The 19,659-nt window shown below is 53.6% G+C and overlaps 2 protein-coding genes across 5 annotated transcripts in view; both read right to left on the reverse strand.

Moving 5' to 3' along the window:
• Window positions 1–355: 355 nt before the first annotated feature.
• On the reverse strand, window positions 356–2,981 carry CHRNA10 (cholinergic receptor nicotinic alpha 10 subunit). The gene is made up of 5 exons (XM_064440862.1): window positions 2,921–2,981; window positions 2,476–2,621; window positions 1,643–2,074; window positions 996–1,551; window positions 356–840 (listed from the first exon to the last, which is right to left on the reverse strand). The coding sequence occupies exons 1-5, from the start codon at window positions 2,979–2,981 to the stop codon at window positions 356–358; spliced, it is 1,680 nt and encodes a 559-aa protein (XP_064296932.1).
• Window positions 2,982–5,099: 2,118 nt separating this feature from the next.
• NUP98 (nucleoporin 98 and 96 precursor) overlaps window positions 5,100–19,659 on the reverse strand; it is a 40,722-nt gene continuing 26,162 nt past the window's right edge. For 3 of the 4 annotated variants that reach the window (XM_064441631.1, XM_064441629.1, XM_064441630.1), the window contains exons 21-33: window positions 17,345–17,521; window positions 16,414–16,567; window positions 14,783–15,203; window positions 13,733–13,962; window positions 13,147–13,416; window positions 12,389–12,546; window positions 12,019–12,162; window positions 10,349–10,491; window positions 9,565–9,786; window positions 8,425–8,666; window positions 7,787–7,941; window positions 7,210–7,321; window positions 5,100–6,629 (exon numbers count right to left, since the gene is read on the reverse strand). In XM_064441631.1, the coding sequence (XP_064297701.1) occupies window positions 6,412–6,629; window positions 7,210–7,321; window positions 7,787–7,941; window positions 8,425–8,666; window positions 9,565–9,786; window positions 10,349–10,491; window positions 12,019–12,162; window positions 12,389–12,546; window positions 13,147–13,416; window positions 13,733–13,962; window positions 14,783–15,203; window positions 16,414–16,567; window positions 17,345–17,521 (2,646 nt within the window). In that variant the 3' untranslated portion in view covers window positions 5,100–6,411. The remainder of the gene's footprint in view (window positions 6,630–7,209; window positions 7,322–7,786; window positions 7,942–8,424; window positions 8,667–9,564; window positions 9,787–10,348; window positions 10,492–12,018; window positions 12,163–12,388; window positions 12,547–13,146; window positions 13,417–13,732; window positions 13,963–14,782; window positions 15,204–16,413; window positions 16,568–17,344; window positions 17,522–19,659) is intronic. The other variant, XR_010371262.1, reaches the window with a different exon arrangement.

Here is a 19,659-nt window from a genome sequence, read left to right on the forward strand (position 1 = left end):
CGGTGCTGCAGCTCCCCCCACCCAGGGCAGTGAGGCCCCAGGACCCCATCCCAGCCCCCAGGCAGGAGAGGGACGACACACGCTCCAGGTTTTATTTCCAGTCTGTTGGATTTCTTGGGTGCAGGAGGCAATGGGGACGCATGGACACAGACCCTGGTGCAGCCACCCGGGGGGCTGGGACCTCTCAGCCCTGCGGCCAGGGTGGGTGTCCCACTGCTCTTCTCCAGTGCTGCAGCTTCTTGGGGGAGCGGGGGGTGCTCAGGATGAGCCCCCTTCATGGGGCACCTGCAGCCACCACCATCCCTGGGGGGGTCATGGGCAGGGGGTGCATCAGGGTGGTGGGTCCGTGGGGCCATTAGGCAGCTTTGCCCAGGACCAGCATGCTCATGAGGAAAACCATGAGGAAGAAGACCCACATAAAGAAGCGGTCCATCACCTTGGCCACCTTCTTCCACTCTCCGGTCCAGCGCTGGGCGGCTCGGTGGCGGCGGAAGCAGCCGGCGATGTAGCCAACGTTCCTCAGCAGGCCGTTGTGGTGGCACAGGCAGCGGTCCCGTGGGCAGCCCCCCGCCTCGCCACCCGCCTCCCCTTCCCCAAGGCTCTCCCCGACCACACCAGCATCCCCACTGCCCACCCGCCTGCCCGGCGCCCGCTGGGGGCTCTTGCAGCTCTCGCCCACCTCGTAGACGCAGCAGAGCCGGGCCATGTGGTGGAGGATGAGCCGCCTGGCCCAGGGGGGCACCGGCCGGGCCCCCGGGCCGCAGTGGTGGACGTTCATGATGAAGATGGTCAGCGCAGTGGAGGCCGTGATCATGGTCATGGTGGCAATGTAGTACTTCCCTATGTGGGCAATGGGTGGTGACGCCGTGGTGGAAGGGGGTAGACATCTTCACCCCCATCCCCGCGCCGCAGCCCCCCTGGCGTAGGTGCTGCCCATCACCCTGGCACAGACACCCTGGTCCCACGGGAGGGTTCTGGGTGCCACTGAGGCTCACCGATGAGCGGGACACTCTCCGAGGGCGGCATGCTCTCCGCCACCAGCAGCTGGAAGACGGTGAGGGCGAGTAACACCGTCACCCCCAGCGAGACCTTCTCCCCTGAGTCGGCTGGCAGGTAGAAGCCGAGGGGCGCCAGGAAGGAGACCATGATGCAGGGCAGGAGCAGGTTGAAGATGTAGAAGGAGGCGCGGCGGCGCAAGAGCAAGGTGTAGGTGACATCAGGGTAGGGCTCGGAGCAGCAGCCATAGGTTACGACATTCCTCGTGGCCGGCATGCCCAGCACCTCCCACTCCACGTTCTCCACGAAGTCCGTCAGGTCCCCGGTGTCCAGCTGGTTGCGGAGGTCGATCTGGTTCCCGTTGTAGGTCCAGGAGCCAAAGGTGAGGCGGCACCGCTGCCCGTCGAAGGGGAAGTAGGAGACGTCCACCTTGCAGGAGCTCTTGGTGATGGCGGGCGAGTCCCACATGATGTGCCCGTCGGAGCGCAGCACCACGTTGGTCTCCATCGAGCCGCCGAAGCGGTCGTCGGCGCTGGAGGAGGGACAGCTGTGGGGCTGGGATGGCCCCGAGCCTCATGCAGGGCGAGGGTCTGAGGGGCCAGGGCCAAGCGCCTGCCCCTAACGCTGTGTCCCCTCCCCATGTCACCCTGCTGCCCCAAAAAGGGGGCTCTGTGCCCTCGGCTGCCCCTGCGGTGGCACGTCCCCACTGGCAGGTCAATGCCAGGCACACCTGGCTGCTGCCAGCCCCCCCTGCACCCCCCTTGTCACTCAGTTGGGGTGACCCTCTCCCTGCATCACCCACGCCAGGACCGCCCTGCTCGTGCAGCCACGAGGTTGGCAGTACCCCATGCAGCCCCCTCAGCCCCAGCCTGAGCCCCCCCGGGCTCCGGGAGCAGCGTGGCGGGGGGCTGAGCACAACCCACTTGTTGTAGAGGATGATGTCCGGCCGCCAGACGTAGCTGCTGGGGACGCGGATGCTGTCGATGCCGTCGTAGGCGTCCTTGTCCCAGGTGAGGTGGGCATCCAGCCAGGCCTGGCGGACCCACAGGTAGGAGGTGAGGACCTGATTCCTCTCGTCCTGCCAAGGGGAGAGGGTGGGTGCGGGGGACGGACCCCAGCGCCATCCGCTGCCCCCCTCAGCCCCCAGCTCGCCGGTGTCTGCAAGGGTGCCGAGGGGCTGGGCTGCCTTCGAGGGGGTTGTGCTGGTTTTGGGAGGTTGGAGGTCTGAGCTGTCTCCAGGTGGTCTGAGCTCACTGGGGGAGGGGGCAGTTGTGCTGGTCTGGGGGGGACCGAGCTGTCTTCAAGTGGTCTGAGCTGACTTGGGGCAGCTGGGCTGGTTTTGAGGGCCTGGGCTGGTTTAAGGGATGAGCACCAGCTCTGGGGGAGAGCAGAGCCTGGCTAAGTGGTGGCCAGGGGTGTGAGGAGGACGGCCTCGTTCGGGCTGGGCTGCTGGCACCGGTGCCATGGCCGGCCACTCACCATGTCGATGATCTGGGAGAGGGTGACCTGGAGGGTGACGTTGAGCGCCCAGTCCGTGTCCTCCACGGGGCGCAGGGCGCTGGAGTAGTTGGCAAAGAGGTCGTGGAGCAGCTTGTAAGCGAACCTGCCCTGCGAGCCCCGGCAGCCTGCGGGGACCCAGACCTGGGCTGGAGGGGCCTCGGCGGCGAGCGCTGGGGGTGCAGCCAGACCCCTCCCCAGGGACCGCCAGGACCTGGCATGGGGACCTACTGGCAGCTGAGCGGGGTGGGGGAGCCTGCCGGGACCCCCAACCCCCCCCCCAGCACCCCGTCCCGCTGACCCCATTCCCCACCTGGGGATGCCCAGTGTGTAGGGGTGCCATTGCTCGCAGGGTCTGGGGGACTCTCTCCCCCCACTCAGGGCCGGGTGGGGGTCAGCACCCCCTGCCGCCCCCTCCACCGCTTACCTGGGGCCAGGAGGCAGCCGGCGAGGCAGAGGGCGAGCAGCGGGCGAGCTCCCGGCTCCATCCTGCCACGCTCCCGCCCCGCGCAGGTCCCGGGGGACACAGGGGGGGCCGTGCCACCTGCGAGCGCTGGGGTGACGTCAGGGCTGGGACAGGGCGGGGGGGCACAGCTCCCTGGGGAGCAAGTCTGTGCAGCAAGCCCTGTGGTGGGGGACAGCGGAAAGCGACGACCGGCTGGGACCTGGCAGGGGACTGGGATGGGGTTTGGGTGCAGCTGAGCCCCTTTGGGCCAAGTTTGGGTGCTGAGCCCCCACCAGCAGTGACACGCTGCCCAAGCCTGGGGAAGGCTCTGCCTGCCAGCAGCCACGCACACCCTGAACCGTCGCTCCCACGAGACCCTCCCGGCCACGCCGGTGGTGGACAATCTCTCCTCTGCCTGCTCCAGGCAGCTCAGGACCAGGACCATGGTGACAAAGACCATGCAGAGGGCTGGAGCTGGCAGGGACGAGGTTGCTTCTCACTGTGTTGCCTGGCACTGGGCGCACGCGCCTGGCCGCAGCTTTGCTCCCGGCCGGCAGCTTCGTGCACTGGAAACTGCCCCCTCAAGGCACCTCTGACCCCGGGGGCTGCAGGGAGGGGGGGGCCCTCCCCACAATCCCAGCCCAGAACAAGCTGGAAAAGGAAACCCTGGGGCTGAAAGGGAGACGTTGCCTCGCCTGCGGCCGGGTCCCAGCCAGGTACGGGGCCTGAAGCCCACTGAGGCCATGGCAGTGGACAGTGGGGAGAGCTGAGGGCAGATGTTGCAGACCCTTCGGTGGAGGGACTGCCGTGCACGGCGAGGGACATCCCGTGCCTCCACTTCTCTGGTCTCGGGAAAAGAGTGAGGAAGGGGAAAAGGAAGATTATTCCCATTTGGTAAGAACAAAATCCGTGAGGCTAAGGGACATGACCCAGGACACAAAGCAGCAAGTGGCAGAGAGGTCCCTGCCGCAGGGGTGCCGGAGCATCTTCCAGCCGACAACTGCTCCCCCGGCACCTCCCTGGCACCTTTCCCACGCTGAGCCCCGGCAGCAGATGCCAAGCAGTGCTGATCGGTTTTAAGGCTGGAGGTTTTATTTCCAGGCAGTGAATTATTCATTCCCGGCCTGACATCCCGGCGGTGCTGCTCCTCCGCCCGGGGCAGCAGCTGGGTTTGCAATTACGATAATGGAAGGAGGCGAAGCTGGGCTGGCCTGGCTCCCTGCACGGCGCGGCGCGGCCGGTGTCACGTTTAGCGTGGGGTGATGCCGGCACGGCAGGACAGCTGCCCCGCGTGGGCGAGGAGGTGCAAATCGCCGCCGCTTTTATTGCGTTTCGTGCTGGCACTGGGGAGCGGGTCCCCCCAGCCCCGTCTCCAGAAGAGGCCACCAACCCCTCCCCACTTTTCAGCCTCAAACAAGCCCATTCTGTGCTGTGTGGAAAAGCACTTCCTCGGGGTGCCATAAAGCTGTAACCTGGCTCATACCTCCCCGCTTCCCAGAAATCCCCCTTCCAAGGACGGACGCTTCCCCGCCGCGCACCCTCCCTGCTCTCACGGCCTCCTGCTCCGCGCCTCCGCACACGGGACCCGGGAGGACGAGCTCCATCCTCCCGCTGGGGACCGAGCTGGGAAGCTCTGAGCTCACCAGCCTGGAGCTCCCCACACCCTCCTCGAAGACAGGGGTGACGTATTCCCACTTTCTTCCCAGGCTCTGAGGGAACCTCCCGACCACCACGACCTTTCGAAGGTACGAGTGCCCTTGCGGCGACACGGGCCTGACGGGTGCACCCGGCCAGGCCCCAGCGACCTCGGTTGCTCGTTTATTGAAGTGCTCTGCAGCCTCACCTCAACCCAGGCAAGCCTTCCCTGCTCTGACCCTTCCCACTGGTCACAGGGACCCGAGGCTGATGAAGGCCAGTCTTCCAGTGAAGACCAAGGTGAAGACGACACCCAGTACCTCTCCACATCCTTCGTGACCAGGTCCCTGTTCCCGTTCCACCTCTTCCCCCGTCCGTGCTGATGTACCTGTGAGAGCTGCCCCCGTCCCCCTTCACAGCCCCAGCTCAGGGGGACGGCGGCTTCCCCCGGCCCCCCCTGCGCCCCGTGCCACCCCCCCAACGAGCCCGGGGACACGCAGCAACAAAGCAAAGCGAACAGTGCGAATACTATAAACATTTTATTTATTGTTTTCAAAAAGACAGGAAAATAATCTAGATCCTTTATTTATAATTATTACTTTTTTTTTTTAATAAAAACCTTTACATAACCCTCATGCATAACGACCTTCAAGGAGCCAGCGCGCAGCAGCGCCGGGCGGGCTGGAAGCCGCTGCGAGCGGGGGCCGGCTGGCTGGGGCAGGAGGCCCCGTGCCGTAACCCTGAGCTCAGAGCACAGCAGGAGAGAGTTTTTTTTCTTTTCTTTTTTTTTTCCTTCTTCCAAAAATAGTCAGTTTCTAAACACAGTAAGAGTAAAGACTGCACACACCAGAGCATGGCAGCAGGGGCAGCTGCTCGCTTGCAGGACGTTCTTACGCTGGACAGGGGCTCTGCTCCACGTACCGGGGGGGCGGCGACGGGGCCAGGCGCGGCCGGGGGGCTGCCGGGGCAGGTGGGGGCTCGGGGGCGCGGTCGCGTGTCCGGGGCAGCCTGGCTGCGCCGCTCCTCCGGCAGCGGGCGAGCGCTGGGGGCAGTTTGGCTTTTCCCCCTGGCCAGGGGAGCCGCGGAACGCGGCAACCCTCAGGACACGCTCCTGTGTCTTACGGTGTGCGGGACGGCGGAGGTGTCGTCCGGAGGCCTGCGCCGCCCAGAGCCTGCCGTAAAGGCACACGCACGGGTGTCACCTCCCCTTCTCCCGAGCCAGGGAAGCAGCTTGCTTTGCTTTTGGATATGGAGGATGGAGAAATGAGAGAAACGAAGAGAAACACGTTCACAGGTCTCCCAATTAGCAAGAGGATGCAGGAAAAGACCCTTCTGAACTTAGTTTCTTCTCCCCTCGCCCCCCACAGAGCAAACTTTTAACACAAAGCCCCACTTAAATCTCATCCGTGGTCAGTTCAGGGGCCAAAGGTTCATCGGTTTACAAGCACAGGCCCAAAAAGCAGGACCCTGCCACAGAAAACTGTCCCAGAACTTGCTTCGCCATCCTCTGCGCTGCAACAGGAGCGAAAAGGATCTGCCAGGAGACAAAGCCCACACCGTGCCCCCTGAACAGGTACAGTCTCACCTGCAGACAGGTTCGGCAAGAGGCGCTTTATTAATTCTAGGAAAATGCTGTGTGGTTTGAGGGTGCCGGCCAGCAAGGTTCAACGAGTCGCAACGCTCCCCCAGGTTACAAAAATTCCTGCGTCTGCCCACATACTAAAGCTGTTTTACACCTCTATGGAAAAACCTGCGTGGCTAGAGAGGTTGTTCGCCCTCAGAGCAAGGGTAAGGGTCAAATGGTCCATTCCACTGTCCACGGTGGAAGGGATTCTCCCTCAGTGAGTCACTAGCGTCAGCTCCCGTAGGTAGGACTGGGTGAGGCTGCGGAGCTCCTCCAAGGCATAGTCCTCCGGCATGGGCAGCCGGCCGATGTGGGGAGCGAGCAGGCGCAGGGGGACGCGCTGCACGTCGGGCGCCGAGTCGGAGATGGGCTCCGGGGCGTGCTGCAGGCTCAGGACCACCCGCAGCAGGTTCGCAATGCGCTTGGCCATATCTGGAAAGAAGAGCAGGGAGAGGGGTGTTTCCGCGTGCTCGGCAGCACGGGAGCACCTCGGCGCTCACCCTGCGGAGGGGGGACCCCAACAGCGATTCAGCAGGAAATTCGGGAGCAACGGCAGTTGGCTGGGTCGGTGGGGCCCTGTCCCAGTGTGACCTGGCCTCTTCCCAGCTCCAGCAGTGAATCTCCTCTCTCCACAGACTTCCTCCATGAGTATAATACAAAATCGGCCTTATTCTTTAGGCCAGACTGTTTCCTGCAAGCATGCTCGTGCTTTATTTGGCGCTGTAAAACTAAGGATGGACAAGACACTTCACGGCTTATCCAGAGACAGCTCTAAGACACCAGGCACCGGACGCCCCATCAACCAGGCAACAAAACTGCCTGAGATGACAAGCGATAGCTGCAGGTACGGCAGCTACGGGAGCAACGCGCGGCTCACCTCACCAGCCACAGCCGCCCTCCTCAGCCCACGCAAAGGGACAGGCACGGCAGCCCAGGCGACAGCCAGTATTAGCTGGGCTTGGCTCTAACACTGGCTTTCCCAAGGGGCTGCTGGAGACCGACGTCACTGTACCTGACTGAGCCAGGCGGTCCTTCGCGTTGTGGCACTGGATCTGCTCTATCCTGTTGCACAGCGACGTCACTTTGGTATGCAACCGCTCCAGCTCGTACGCGGAACAATCCAGCTGGAAGCAAACAAGAGCGACAACCTGCGGGTCACGCAAAGCCTTTCAGCAGAATCGCTCACGGCCTGCCCGAGTTTGCTCTAAGCCAAATCTATCCAACGGGAGACAATCTACACTAAAACCTGTTTGAAGTTAACACCTGAAGTAGGGGGAAGGGGAAGCCTGGAACTAAGAGGGGACTGACATGCAGGCTCCCCACTTATTGCTCGTTTTATCCCTTCTCCTTCACTTGTCTCGCTGTCACACTACACAGAGTGTGCTTGCAGGGCAGAACCCACCTCTTATTTTGACAGTATCTACCAAATCTCTCCGTGTTTTCAGAGATGCACCATATTCTCTTCGCTAGTGTCTGCCAAAGGGGAACACTAACAGCGCTGAACAGCCAGTAACAGGTTGTTCTAAAAGTGAGACTCTATGAGCTGCCAAACTGTAGGAAAAACAACTTCACTCCTGTGTGTTTGTTACCTGCTGAATCCTATCGAGCATCTCAATAACACGGATGTAGTCTAGGTAGACCAGCCCTGCCATCTCCCAGTCCTGGATGAGTGCACTGCGCTCCGGAGGGGCAAGATCTTCCAGGAATCCTTTCAGGTACTTGTAGTTTTCATTAATAATAGCATCTAAAGAGAACAACATTGTTAGTAACAGAGCAAAAGGGTTTCATAAACTCATGAACTAAAGCAGCAACTAATGAGCTGTCCTCTCAGGCAGTTTTGTAATTCCTTGACACCATCGGCCATGGCCAGGAACGCTTACTTGACTGATGACCTACAAAAGGCAAGTCTAAGGCCGTCCCATTTCCAAGAGCAGGGACACCCATGGGATGGGGGCTCTGGGAATGCTACCGCTGCCCGCGCTCCCTGAGGCGCCTCCGGCACAGCAGGGCGGATGGGCAGAAGGTTAAGCCCTGCCCTTCTCACGTGTCTGCAAGTGAAGAATCATCACGCCAGGTTATCAAACGAGAGCTATGCTGAGACAGCCGGCCACTCTCTAGAAACACAGCCCTACCCGTTCATATTGCTGACCACCCAATGGCTTCTGCTCCCGCTCATCTGCGTGCTGTTCAGAAGACAGAACGAAAGAAGCTCGGAGAGCAGGCTCACCTGAGGCCAAGTGCCTGACAACCAGCTTGTGACACTGGTTCCAGTGCCCAGCCTTAAACAAGAAGAGGGCTTCTTTATGCTTGTCGCCCTCCATCCTCGCTCGAACTGCCTTTGCTTCGTGAATCCACTCCGGGGGGACACAGAGCCTCTGCGTCAGAAAAGTCTCCTTAGCCCAAGACTCCGGTGTCTCGGAGAGAACGCAGTGCCGACCGAGGAGCTCCCGCACTGCCTTCTCCCGTATGCTGGGGGAAGAGAGGACAAGGCGTTACTCCAACAAGCAATCCCTCAGGTCGCTCCGTCAGAAGACACGCTTCAATGCGAGCAGTCAGGACTGAACGAGGCAGCAGTGAACCGCACTACGCTGCTGGCGACGGCAGAGCCACGGGCGGACACGTGGCAAAAGCCTCGCCGGGCCTCGAGCAGTTTTACTGTACAGCATTACGAAGAGCTCCAAAATCAGCTGAATTCCTTCAGTACAGGCTAGCCACTATGAAAGGAGCCATTGCCAGTGTTTTGCTTAAAAACACTTAAGTATGACCCAGGCCCCTAAAAGCAACATATGGGCTCTATTTGAAGCTATCAGTTGGAAAAAAATTCTACTGCCGCGTCTGTACACATTAACTGCAAGAGATACCCTTCCAGAACGGGTGGATTATTTACAAGTTTAAGACAATTTTTTAAGTACATATTTCACAACAGAAGCAGAACATGTGATTCCTGAGCTTTACTTTCCAACACACTTGCTTCTGTTCAGCTCCAATGGGAACAGCTGCAATATTTCCCACTAATGATGTTTTCAGGGCAAGTTATTGAACACAGTATGCTTGCTGAGCCACAGACAAGACGCACGGCCCCAGGATATCACAATGACTGCGAGATCTGCTTCTGTAGCACAGTTCAGGAGTTACAGTCGTTACAATACAATACTATTTATCACCTAGCAAGACGTTTAACTGAGCAGAATTACTCATGCCACTTCGTAATCCCGGCACACAACCTTTACAAGTGGCATGAAGTGCTCCAGCTGCGCAGTTGCAGCTTAACGTGACAGAAGCCATGACGATCACAGCACACATGGCAGGTCTGTCAAACAGACAACATGGTATTTTCAAGGCAAAAAAACCCCCAACTTCTACTCACTGCCTATCAGGCTCATGCAGCAGTATAAAAACAGCCCACTCCCAAAGCCCTTCGCTTTCAAGCTGGGCAGCGTAGCTGGCATTCAGCACTCCTTGGCTCTGCTTGAATAGATGGGTGTAGTTCAGGGCTCTGAGCACTTCCCAGAGGTGCCAACTGAGACGATAGTCCAGAGGGTCAGATGTTACGCTCCGGGGGTCCAGGAGCTGGTCAAGATCATAGTGCCTGTAAGGGAAAAAGTATTTGCAACATGTATAGCTAACTGTGTCCACACAAAGACAGAAATTGGTGCTACGTATGTTCCTTCCCTTCTCCCACCTCCAATTATTCCATATACGTGATTTACATGGGTGTGCCGTTCTGGTTTTATTTTAAAAAAGTAAAAAGAAAAAACAAGATAGGAGCAACTGTTAAAATCCTTTGGCTCTTCTTCTGAGCCTGCATTCGGACTGTCACCACCTTTTCTTTTGTATGTGCTCCTCCCGCAGATTTGTCAGTGCCTTCAAAAAAGGCAACTATGGTGAAGCATGATTATGGTGCTCTTCAGACACAGAAATCACATAAGAAAAAAAACCCCAAACCGTGCTCCAAAGCTTAAGTTAAGTTCCATCATTCTCACCAGCAGTGACAGTGCCACCACATTCTGTGAGGGTGCACATGCAAGGCAGATTTTTGACTACTGGAAGTGGTTCAGTAAACACTGAAGCTGATTTCATACCCCTGGTTTGGGAATTCAAGAAGTCACTGACTGATCCAGGTTTTTCTGAACAGTTTCTGAACTGTTTACCTGTCACTGTAGAGCTTTAACAAATGGAAGCAGACATCTCTCAGAGGTCTTCCTGCATTATCGTCGTCTTCAATTACGCAACCAGAATCTTCTAGGTAAGGAGGCAGAGGACAGCAGGCGTATTTTTCACACTCTGGTGTGTTCTAAAGAAATGGTTTTATCAGTAAGTTTAAAGACAGTGCTCTCGACAGAACCGCACTCTGAATTCCACACAGCTCAGCAGGCTCACGAGCACGCTTTCTGCTCCAAAGCAGAGGGTGCGCCCTGCGGCACCTGCAGTTAACACTTACACAGCAACTACGTACTCACATGGTGCTAAAAAGGAAAAGCCTAAACCCAAAATGCTTTGGCAGGCTTAATTTCACCTCATACTGAGCTCTTAAAAGCCATGGTGTGGAGGGATAGCAGCTCTTACACACACATACAACTTGTATTATTCCTGAATGACTTTATAGCTGGAAAAACCACATACGACTTGATGGAATGAAAGACGGGGCACCCCTGCAAGCGCCCTCCCCCTCCGTGGCTAAGCAGAGACTGGTCAGCTGCGCGAGCGGCACGGAACGCACTGGGTCAACAAGAACCATTTCACAGGGCTCTGAACTGCAAGAGGACTGTTGTCTCTCATACCATCTCACCAGTCCCGGTCACCAAAATCCTCTTGACATTTTCGCTGCTGGTAAGAACACTAGATCTGGGTTTGGGAGCGCATTCCACCTCCTGCTGCTTTCCAGTTATTAGCCCTCCCACGTGAGGGTTGGAAATGAGCTGTATCCACTTCTCCACATCATGGGGCTGCGGTGAGACCACCCCCACATTCTAACCTAGCAGCATTATCTTAAGTTCAAGTCATGACAAAATTGGTATTTTGAAGCGATGAACGCATTACACTGACATACTATGGACTAAGGTAACACGAGGTGCCCCTGCAGCATTAAGCACGCGTCGATTGGAAGTTACTAGACTTGATGCCGTGCTTGGGCGATCGTTAGGCGTACAGATCAAGGGCTGAACTATCTTTAGTTAAATGATTAAACACTTTTTCTAACGAACCCTTTGTCTTTCTGTACACAGAGGCCGACAGCTCTACAGCAACAAACAAGGCTCTGCATAATGCATGCAGCCACGCACTGCCTGCGGGACAGCTTCCACGTTTGCTGGAGAACCAGCGAGTGTAACAAAGAGGGCGTACGGTTCGGCACAGGCTATTTTAGAAGTCAGGCAGCTGACTATTAATCATCACGTTGGGAAGACTGACTGGCTACCTAGCTCAAACAGCCTTCCTGCTGCTGGCCAATATCCACCTTCCTAGTTTTGTCTAGCTGTCAAATACCTGGAAACGCTCAGCGGGAGATGTGCTGCAAGTCAGTCGCTACCAGCATAACCCTGAAGGGCAGGTCCTAAGCTTCCCCAGTGACAAGAATTACCAGCAGGTTCAACCCCAGTGCTTTATTCCCATTCCAGTGGGGGAAGGAACATTCCTATCAAAGTGAACTGCAGCAAAAACTCATCATTAAAGCTGGTGAAGGAATCTGATGCCGTGACAACTGAAATAACGAACCCATATGCAATTCCACCTCCGCAGCGATACTCGACTGCTCACAGAAGTCTCAGTGCAGCATCAATGGTACCGAGTAAGATCTCCTCCCACCCAGGCATGACTGACCTACCTGAAACGCTGACTCGTACATGGCAAGTGCCTTGGAAATAGAAGCAGTTGGAGGAAGCAGGTACCAGAGGTGGACAGCCACGCAACGCTTCCAGTCCAGCAGCGAGCACACATTGATACTTATTCTCTCCGATAACTGCCACACCTAAAAGAAACAAATCACAAAGTTCAGTCAAACTTTTCCTACTATGGTTGGTACATACCAAGCATGCAACAGTAAGAGGTTACATCAGTAAAAAACCCACGTTGCCACCTTGTACACCCTTCCTGCTGCGCACCACACGCCGCGGCTGAGCGCTACAGCCTAAACACGCCGCTGGCGAGAAGGGGGTGTGGAGCCAGTGACAGAACAGCAGAGTAACACAACTCACGGGCTTTCCTGCAAGCAGGGCAAAGATCCGCAGCCTCTCTTCCTGGATGAAGCAGTCTGCCTGCAGCCTGTGCCAGTCCACCAGCTGCATGGTGAGGAGGTCCCGAACGGGCTGGCTACCCGCCAGCTGCGAGAGGAGCAGAGCAAGCCTGTGGTCGCCTGGAACAGGAGACAAGAGAACATCAGGCAAATCCTCCCGCCTACCAGGGCCGCAGCTACCTGCTCCCGAGGTGTGGGGCACTTCAACCAGGCTGCAACTGTTTTTTAACCACAATATCTTATGAAATAAACCACTCCATAAACACCTATTGGAATGGGGGCAGAGGGGAGAAGACAAAGGAATGGGAAGGACAGAATCCCCAAAGGAGGCAGATGAACTGGAAAGTTAAGGTTTGAGCTGACATTAGAGACCAAGATGAAACTGGCCATTAGGCTCTGAAATACACTTTTTTAAAAAACAAATGTGAAGCGCTTAACAGAAGCTTAGTTAAAAATAACAGTAATTAAAAAACCTTTCAGAGGAGACACTATGCAAAAAACCAGTCCACATGCAATACAGCATCACTTGCTAACTCTACGAGAGCTGACATGCCAGCATAAGTATGACCAGGTACTCAAGCAGTGACAGCCTTAATCACTGTCTGACACGGGGAACCCTGTACTCAGAGCGGCCGGTTATTATCAGCTCCCAAAGTTTAAATTCTCTTTATGTGTCTCCCTTTCTCCTCCACCCAAAAGCTGAAGATTTAAGCATCTTACCTGACTGCTGTGCCAGCCTGCAAGCTTCACCAATTCTCTTCCCGGTAAGGCAGCTGAACACAGCCTCTACGTGATTACCGTGTCGGGACAGAGAGACTTCCTCCTCAATTCGTCCTGCAGCAGTCTCCGACAGCCAGCGAGAGAAGGCTTTCCTGCGCTCCAGGGCTAGGATGTATTCGCTGGGTTCCTCCAAGCTGGCCTCTAACTCTTTCAGATTCCCCCAAATCGCTTCACATAAAGTCCATGTCAAGCACCAGTGCTTCACAACAGCTGTCAGGACAGAGTTGTTCAGTCATACGGAGTAACACCATACAGAAGAATATTTAGAGAGGACTCCTATAATATTATAAGCACAACTTTGTAGAACAACTTAAAGGCATCCTACTGTTAGGAGTCGATGCAGGAAGTCCGTTAGCTCCCCAAATGCGACCAACCATGTTTATGCTTTCAGAAAGAATGCTGAAGTACAGCTGATTTTTCTGTTTTATTCACACTTCACTGCTCTGACACAACCTGAAATTAATCTGAACTGCACAGTTTTCCAGATTCACTACTGCCACTGTGAAAAGAATTATTCCATACTCACTTTCCGTCACAGCAGGATCCTCGGATGCCTTCCTAACCCAGTTGGCATAGTCGTGAATAGCAGAAACTCCCGGGTTGGGCGCTAGAAGAGGACAGCGTTCATCCATATGGACAGTGCTGTGTTTCAGCTTTATCTCCAGAGGGATGAGATACAGCTGGTTGTCTCTGCCCATCTTCCGCTGTTCCAAGCTCAGCTTCTCCACATGAACCTTGAAGGAGGATTCTGAGAGTCTGAAGGAAGAGAAGAAGATAAAAAACCAGGTAGTAATGTTCTGAACTGCTCTCCATGGAAGCGAGCTGCACCATCACGGAGCAGCCGTGTTGTGCAGTCTGTCCTAATTTTAACATGAAGACAGTACGGCGTACGATCCAAGGTGAACAGCTAGGTATGAAGAACCTGGTTACACAGCCTAGGATTCAGAGCCAGACTTTGGCAAATAAAACTGGGTGCTTCTGGCTCTCAAAAGGCAATTAGCACACCTTATACCCCAGTGCATTTTGTGAGAGCACCTCACTCTGTTGGCAAACCAGGTGTGCTGAGGAACATCCACCGAGCAAGCTTTTTGGAAGACTGAAATGGTAGAACATCTAGCTCTATTCCAGTCAAGTTTAGGTATGGAGTTACACAGCCCAGGGGAGGTCTGTACACTGCTTTATCTACAAGCAGAAGTGAAGGCATGTGAATTCAGAAGCTAAACAAGAAATATCTTAGGTAGTGCAGATATCCTCAGGGGGATTCAACAGCAGATTAGAAGCTTCCTGGACAACAATTTTGAACTCTCTCCCTTTATCCTTCTGCTGGATGACAGTGCTATTTACTTGTTAAAAAATATAACTACTTTTACTACAATATTCCAGTTCTCTGAGACACAGATTCTTGTCAAGTAGCAACCCGAAGGAAATCTCCGCGGCTAACGTCATCTTGCACCACTTCTGCCTATCAGATGGAATATGAATCTGAATTTCAAAAAGCTATCTACCTACAATCAAGATTCTTTCAAACATGAAGAGAGAACATGTCGGAACCATCCTGAAGGAAACGACTACTCACGATTTTGGAGCAACAGGAGTCGGCAGGAATCCGTATTCCACGGATTCACTCTGAAGATCTTCCATTTCACTTGATCCGCTCAGCTGATCTCCACAGTTGACAAGTGTCCAGTTGGGTCCCCAGCCAACACGAAATGAGCGCCCCATGAAGAGTGCCATATCCATCAGTAGCTTCCCTTTTCCGTAGGTGATGGACTTTTCCAGAGGTACAAAGCCCTGCTGCCTGCGGACACCAACTGTTTTCATCTGTACCTCAGGGACTGACGGCGGTACAGAGAACGCAGGCGCTAACGGAGAAGTCGCCGACCAAATGGCAACAGAAGGGGGACTGCTCAAAGTCCTTGGTCCCTTCAAATCTTGCGGAGCAGCACTCGGTGGCTGGAAAACTACGTTAGCAAATTTTGACTGCAGCAGCCCACCAACTAGAGGGAAGAAGCAGCAAGAACGGGGCACTCACTTTTCAAGGTAGTACATTTCTGATATTTTAAAGGTACTCTAGTACTTGAGCAGCCAGTGAAAACATTTGCTGTGGTTTGTGACGGTAACGCATAGCCGAGCATGATTGTTTGCAGCGGTGAGAATGGCTAAACCCACCATGCGCGGCCCGATTTGCATTATCCAAACAAAATACGCATGTATTACACCAAGAACAGTACATACACAGCCTCACCCCAAAGTTGTTGTAGTTAGACCGTTCAAACAGAAGCATCTCACAGAGAAAGTAGACGCTGACTGATATTAATAAGGAACAGGGCTGAGACCGTCCCCACAGAAACATCTCAGGTCTACCCACTTAATTCAGGAAACAACTCCATCCTTGTTATCAGAGGTATTATTCCCAATGAAATCACCAGTTAGTGGATGTGCTGGGTGTAAAGAGCAAGGTTTTGGTAGCGGAGGGGGGCTGCAACGGTGGTCTCTGGGAGAAGAGGCCAGGGGCTGCCCTGTGCTGGACACAGCTGAGCCCATCGGGGAGTCTGCTCCACCTCTGAGCAATGAGCAAAGGTGAGAGCTTAAAAAAGGGGCAGAAAATGCCACACAGGCAGAAAAGTGAACACAGCAGTGTGAGCACCAAGTCAAGAGAAAGAGGAGGGGATGGAGGTGCTCCAGCACCAGAGCAGGTATTTCCCCACAGCCCTGGGGAGATGACTCACACTGGAGCAGAGGAAAAGTGTGAGGAAGAAGAGACAAAGTCTCTGTGGACAGAGACAGACTGCTGTGGACTGACCACAGCCCCCCATTCCCCATCCCCGCTGGGGCAGGGAGGAGGCAGAAGGGTCAGGAATGAAGGAGGGAAGTTAAGCCTGGGAAAGCAGGGGCAGGGTAAGAAAGTGTTGTTTTGATTTGTCTTTGTTTCTCACTATGCAAACCTGTTTCAACTGGCAAGTTACCATCATAAGCAAAACAATCTCCCTGTTTTTATCTCAACCTGTTTTTCATCCAATTTTCTCCCCTCATCCTGTTGAGGAAGGGGAGTGAGCGGGGCTGGGTGGGCGTCTGGCTGCGGGCCAAAGCTAATCCCCCACAGCACAGCACGCAGCTGTTCTGCCATATGTTAAGCCAGTGATAGGATTTTGCCTATTAATATTAGAATTAAACTCTCTTCATGCAATCTGTGGTTTCTCACAATACCTGAGTGCCTTTTCTGTCCTTGTGATTTTGAAATAGGGAGCCTCGGAGAACAGATCTCTTGAGAAGTATCCATTTTTACAGGTTGCTTCCCAGGATAATGATCCAGGATCAAATCTAGGTCATCTTCATCAGCAAGCAAGGAAGCTTTCATGATCTAAGAAAGTGATAAGTCAGGCCTGCAGATTAGCAGCCACTCACAGCAGCAGCTAGCTGATCTAATCAGCTCCTTCCCCAACCAAGATAACTTCTTCGTGCTGCACGTGACCCAACAATACACTCACGCCACAAATATTTCAAGTAACAGTGAAGGCACGTAGTTCAGGAGAACCGAAAGCAAGTTTGTCAGTTGGCAATAAACTTCTACAAACTACTAGTTAAATCAGTGTCACAGTACTTGTTAGGATAGGTGTGGACTTCTAAAATAGAGCTAAGATCTAAGAAAGCATGATTATCTACTTGTTTTTCAGCTTAAGTGATAATTCCAGAACTATTTTTTCCTTATAAATTAAGAACAGTTTGAAGCCCACAAGTGTTCCAGGTACTATCCTTTCACCAAACAAATAAAAACATCAATACCAAACCCCAAGTCAAGACCAGTTATCCTATTAACTCCTTTTCCACAAACCAGGCCCAAGGCAGGCCTGTCTAGGTGTTACTTTAGCTTATCACATTGGCCACGCTTCAAAATTTGGAAATCCGATTTCTAGCCTGAAGACGATTTTCACTTCTGCATTAAAGCTTTTTGTGTCTATAAAGATTTACCACAGAAACATGTAAGTCTAATGCATAAGGTAAGTTTTAATCATAATCAGGTGTGATGTATAGTATATTACAAGCTGGTGTACAAGCAGCCCTGGGGAGGCAGACTGTAGTAACTCACTAACTTCTCAAAGCCCTCTCTTTCAGAGAGGAGAAAAGGCAAGACACCCACCTGCAAGACATGGGGGTTAATACCCAGGGTTGACACGATGTGAGTCGAAGCAGGCACTGCCTCCTGCTCTTCTACCATGTTATCTTCTACAACGGACTCCTGAGGAGGCTCCTGGGTGATGTCTGCCATATCGCTGTCCAGTTCCACAACCCTGCCCAGCTGCTCCACTTCTGGGGTCTGCGGACACATGCAGAGGCCACGTCAGACAGCTACAGATTGCAACAGTTTGCCCAGAAAGAGTATTTAATAGTTTCAACAATCACCTGCAAATGAAGCGGAGTACTCCCTTGCTCGTGTCAAGGCTCCACGTTAAGTTTAGAGATGAATACACACAACCTATTCCTGATTTCTTCAGAGTTGTAACGTTACAGCGCAAGTTAAAGTGAAGGAGAAGTCACGGTTTAGTGATGCCCTCCTGAAGTTTACCGAGTTCTGCCATTCCATTTAAGCAACTATTCTTCATCCTTCCATTTTTCACGTGACCAACAAAAAGGAAGACAGTTTTCTGCATCCTGCCTTCCTCCCCTTCTCCCTCAAAATGCTATCACACAAAGGAAAGTTTCCTGTGCCTAAGTTCAGCCTGGGACATTTAAAACAACTGAGCAACCAGTTTAAAAGTAGTGGTTCGCCAGCGTTAATGCGTGGTACCACGGGTGGCTCATGAGCAGATGAGTCACTAATACCTGCTTCATTCCCCCAGCTAAGATGTAGTACAAACTAAACACACTGAGTCTATATTCTAAAGAACTTAATAGAAGTTTTAAGTGGACATCAGCCCCTTCCAGAATCACACAGGACTGCGTCGCAGGGTGTGTGCGCGCACACGCATGTGTAAAATTATTTTTTATTTATTTTAAATGAGGACACAACTGTCATTGGACTTGAAAGCTGGGGTTTTTTTCCAGTTATATTCTATCACTAGCACATCGGCAGTTAGGAAGTTAAATACAGTAGCTCTCTTCAATCTGCAGCTAAATGGCTCATCTCTACTGCTAGTCCAAGGTAGGAGGAAGAATTAATGTTATGATTTTTCTGAAGGCGATCACAAGGCGTCGCCTTTGCGATGAGCCTGAGGTGACCTCTACACACCTTCAATCGCTTAAGACAACTTGGACTCACGCTCCAGGCAGAGCCAGAGAATGTTCAGCCAGGAGAAACAACAAGCAGACACGAGAAATTAACTCTGACTGCTGCCGTCGCCTCTAGCTCTGCCCAGCTCGCCCACTGTGGTGAGGCAGCGAGCCCCCGAGCCGGCACCGAACGGCAGAGCGTGACAGAGCACCGCCAGCCATTCAACTGCGTGTCACCCTGCAGCCAGGAGCTGTTTGACAGGACAAGAGCCCCTGGAGAACGCCATTCGCTGCTGGTATTGCACAGGAACAGGCCAAGCCCACTGAAGCGCCTGGCCCAGGAGCAGCTGGCCTTCCGCGGTAGCTCACTGGCCTTCGGGTTCTAACCAGGTGACCCTCCGGTCCCCGAGGGGCTCTAACCCAAACCTGGGCTCCCGCACACTGGTTTGCTCCAGTCTAACCACTCCTGTTGCTTACATCTGAGCATGCTGTGAAAGAGTCATGCTTACAGCTCACTTGGTTCCAGCAGCAGCGACGTGCGGACGGCTGAAGCAACGCTCTGCAGCGATGCATATATATGAGCAAGGAAACCAGGGCAGATAGCACACTGGAAATCATTCTAAGGAATCCAAGAGCATATTCAAATGGTTGCTTCTTAGCTCATTAGAATCAGCCAAGAAATGTGATGAAGGTTATCAAATGAGGCAGATAAAATTAGACCAGGGGGGCTGTAAGGATAGAACTTAACGGCTGACATGGGAAGAGCCTTAGCTGGCGGTATCCGAGTATGCCACAGTACGTGGAGGAGATTTACAAGTCAAAATATGGTTACAAACACACAAAAGTTTCACTGCTCCCTTCATTGTGCTTTAATGCAGCCGGGTCCCCGTGTAACTCTTTCCTGTGGACCTTGAAACTTTAATAAATTCATTAATATTCATGTTAGTGAGGGAAGAAAAAACCCCAGTCTAGATCCTAAATGCTTCCTACAGACCAAAGAATACTGTTTTTGGACACTTTACACACCAGGAGTTTGGCAAGTTTTTAAGCCATGCTATGTTGTTTCTCAGAGGTTTGGGAAACAAAGCTAGATGCTCTTTCTATTTTCAGAAATGAAAACCTTAGTTAAAGGTATGCAAAAGTCAAGGAGGTTAATTAACCCGGGCAAGTTCCTGCTAAGTACATTCAGACCTGTCTCATATATTCAAATAAGTCACACATATTCCCAATATTTTTGACTGCTTA

The sequence above is a fragment of the Phalacrocorax carbo genome, chromosome 1, assembly GCF_963921805.1.
Source record: "Phalacrocorax carbo chromosome 1, bPhaCar2.1, whole genome shotgun sequence".
Classification (NCBI taxonomy): domain Eukaryota; kingdom Metazoa; phylum Chordata; class Aves; order Suliformes; family Phalacrocoracidae; genus Phalacrocorax; species Phalacrocorax carbo.

Coding starts and splice junctions, on each gene's coding strand:
- CHRNA10 (XM_064440862.1), bottom strand. CDS start 2,981: ATGGAGCCGGGAGCTCGCCCGCTGCTCGCCCTCTGCCTCGCCGGCTGC. Junction 2,075..2,475: donor TCTCCCAGATCATCGACATG/GTGAGTGGCCGG, acceptor TCCCCTTGGCAG/GACGAGAGGAATCAGGTCCT. Junction 841..995: donor GGAGAGTGTCCCGCTCATCG/GTGAGCCTCAGT, acceptor TTGCCCACATAG/GGAAGTACTACATTGCCACC.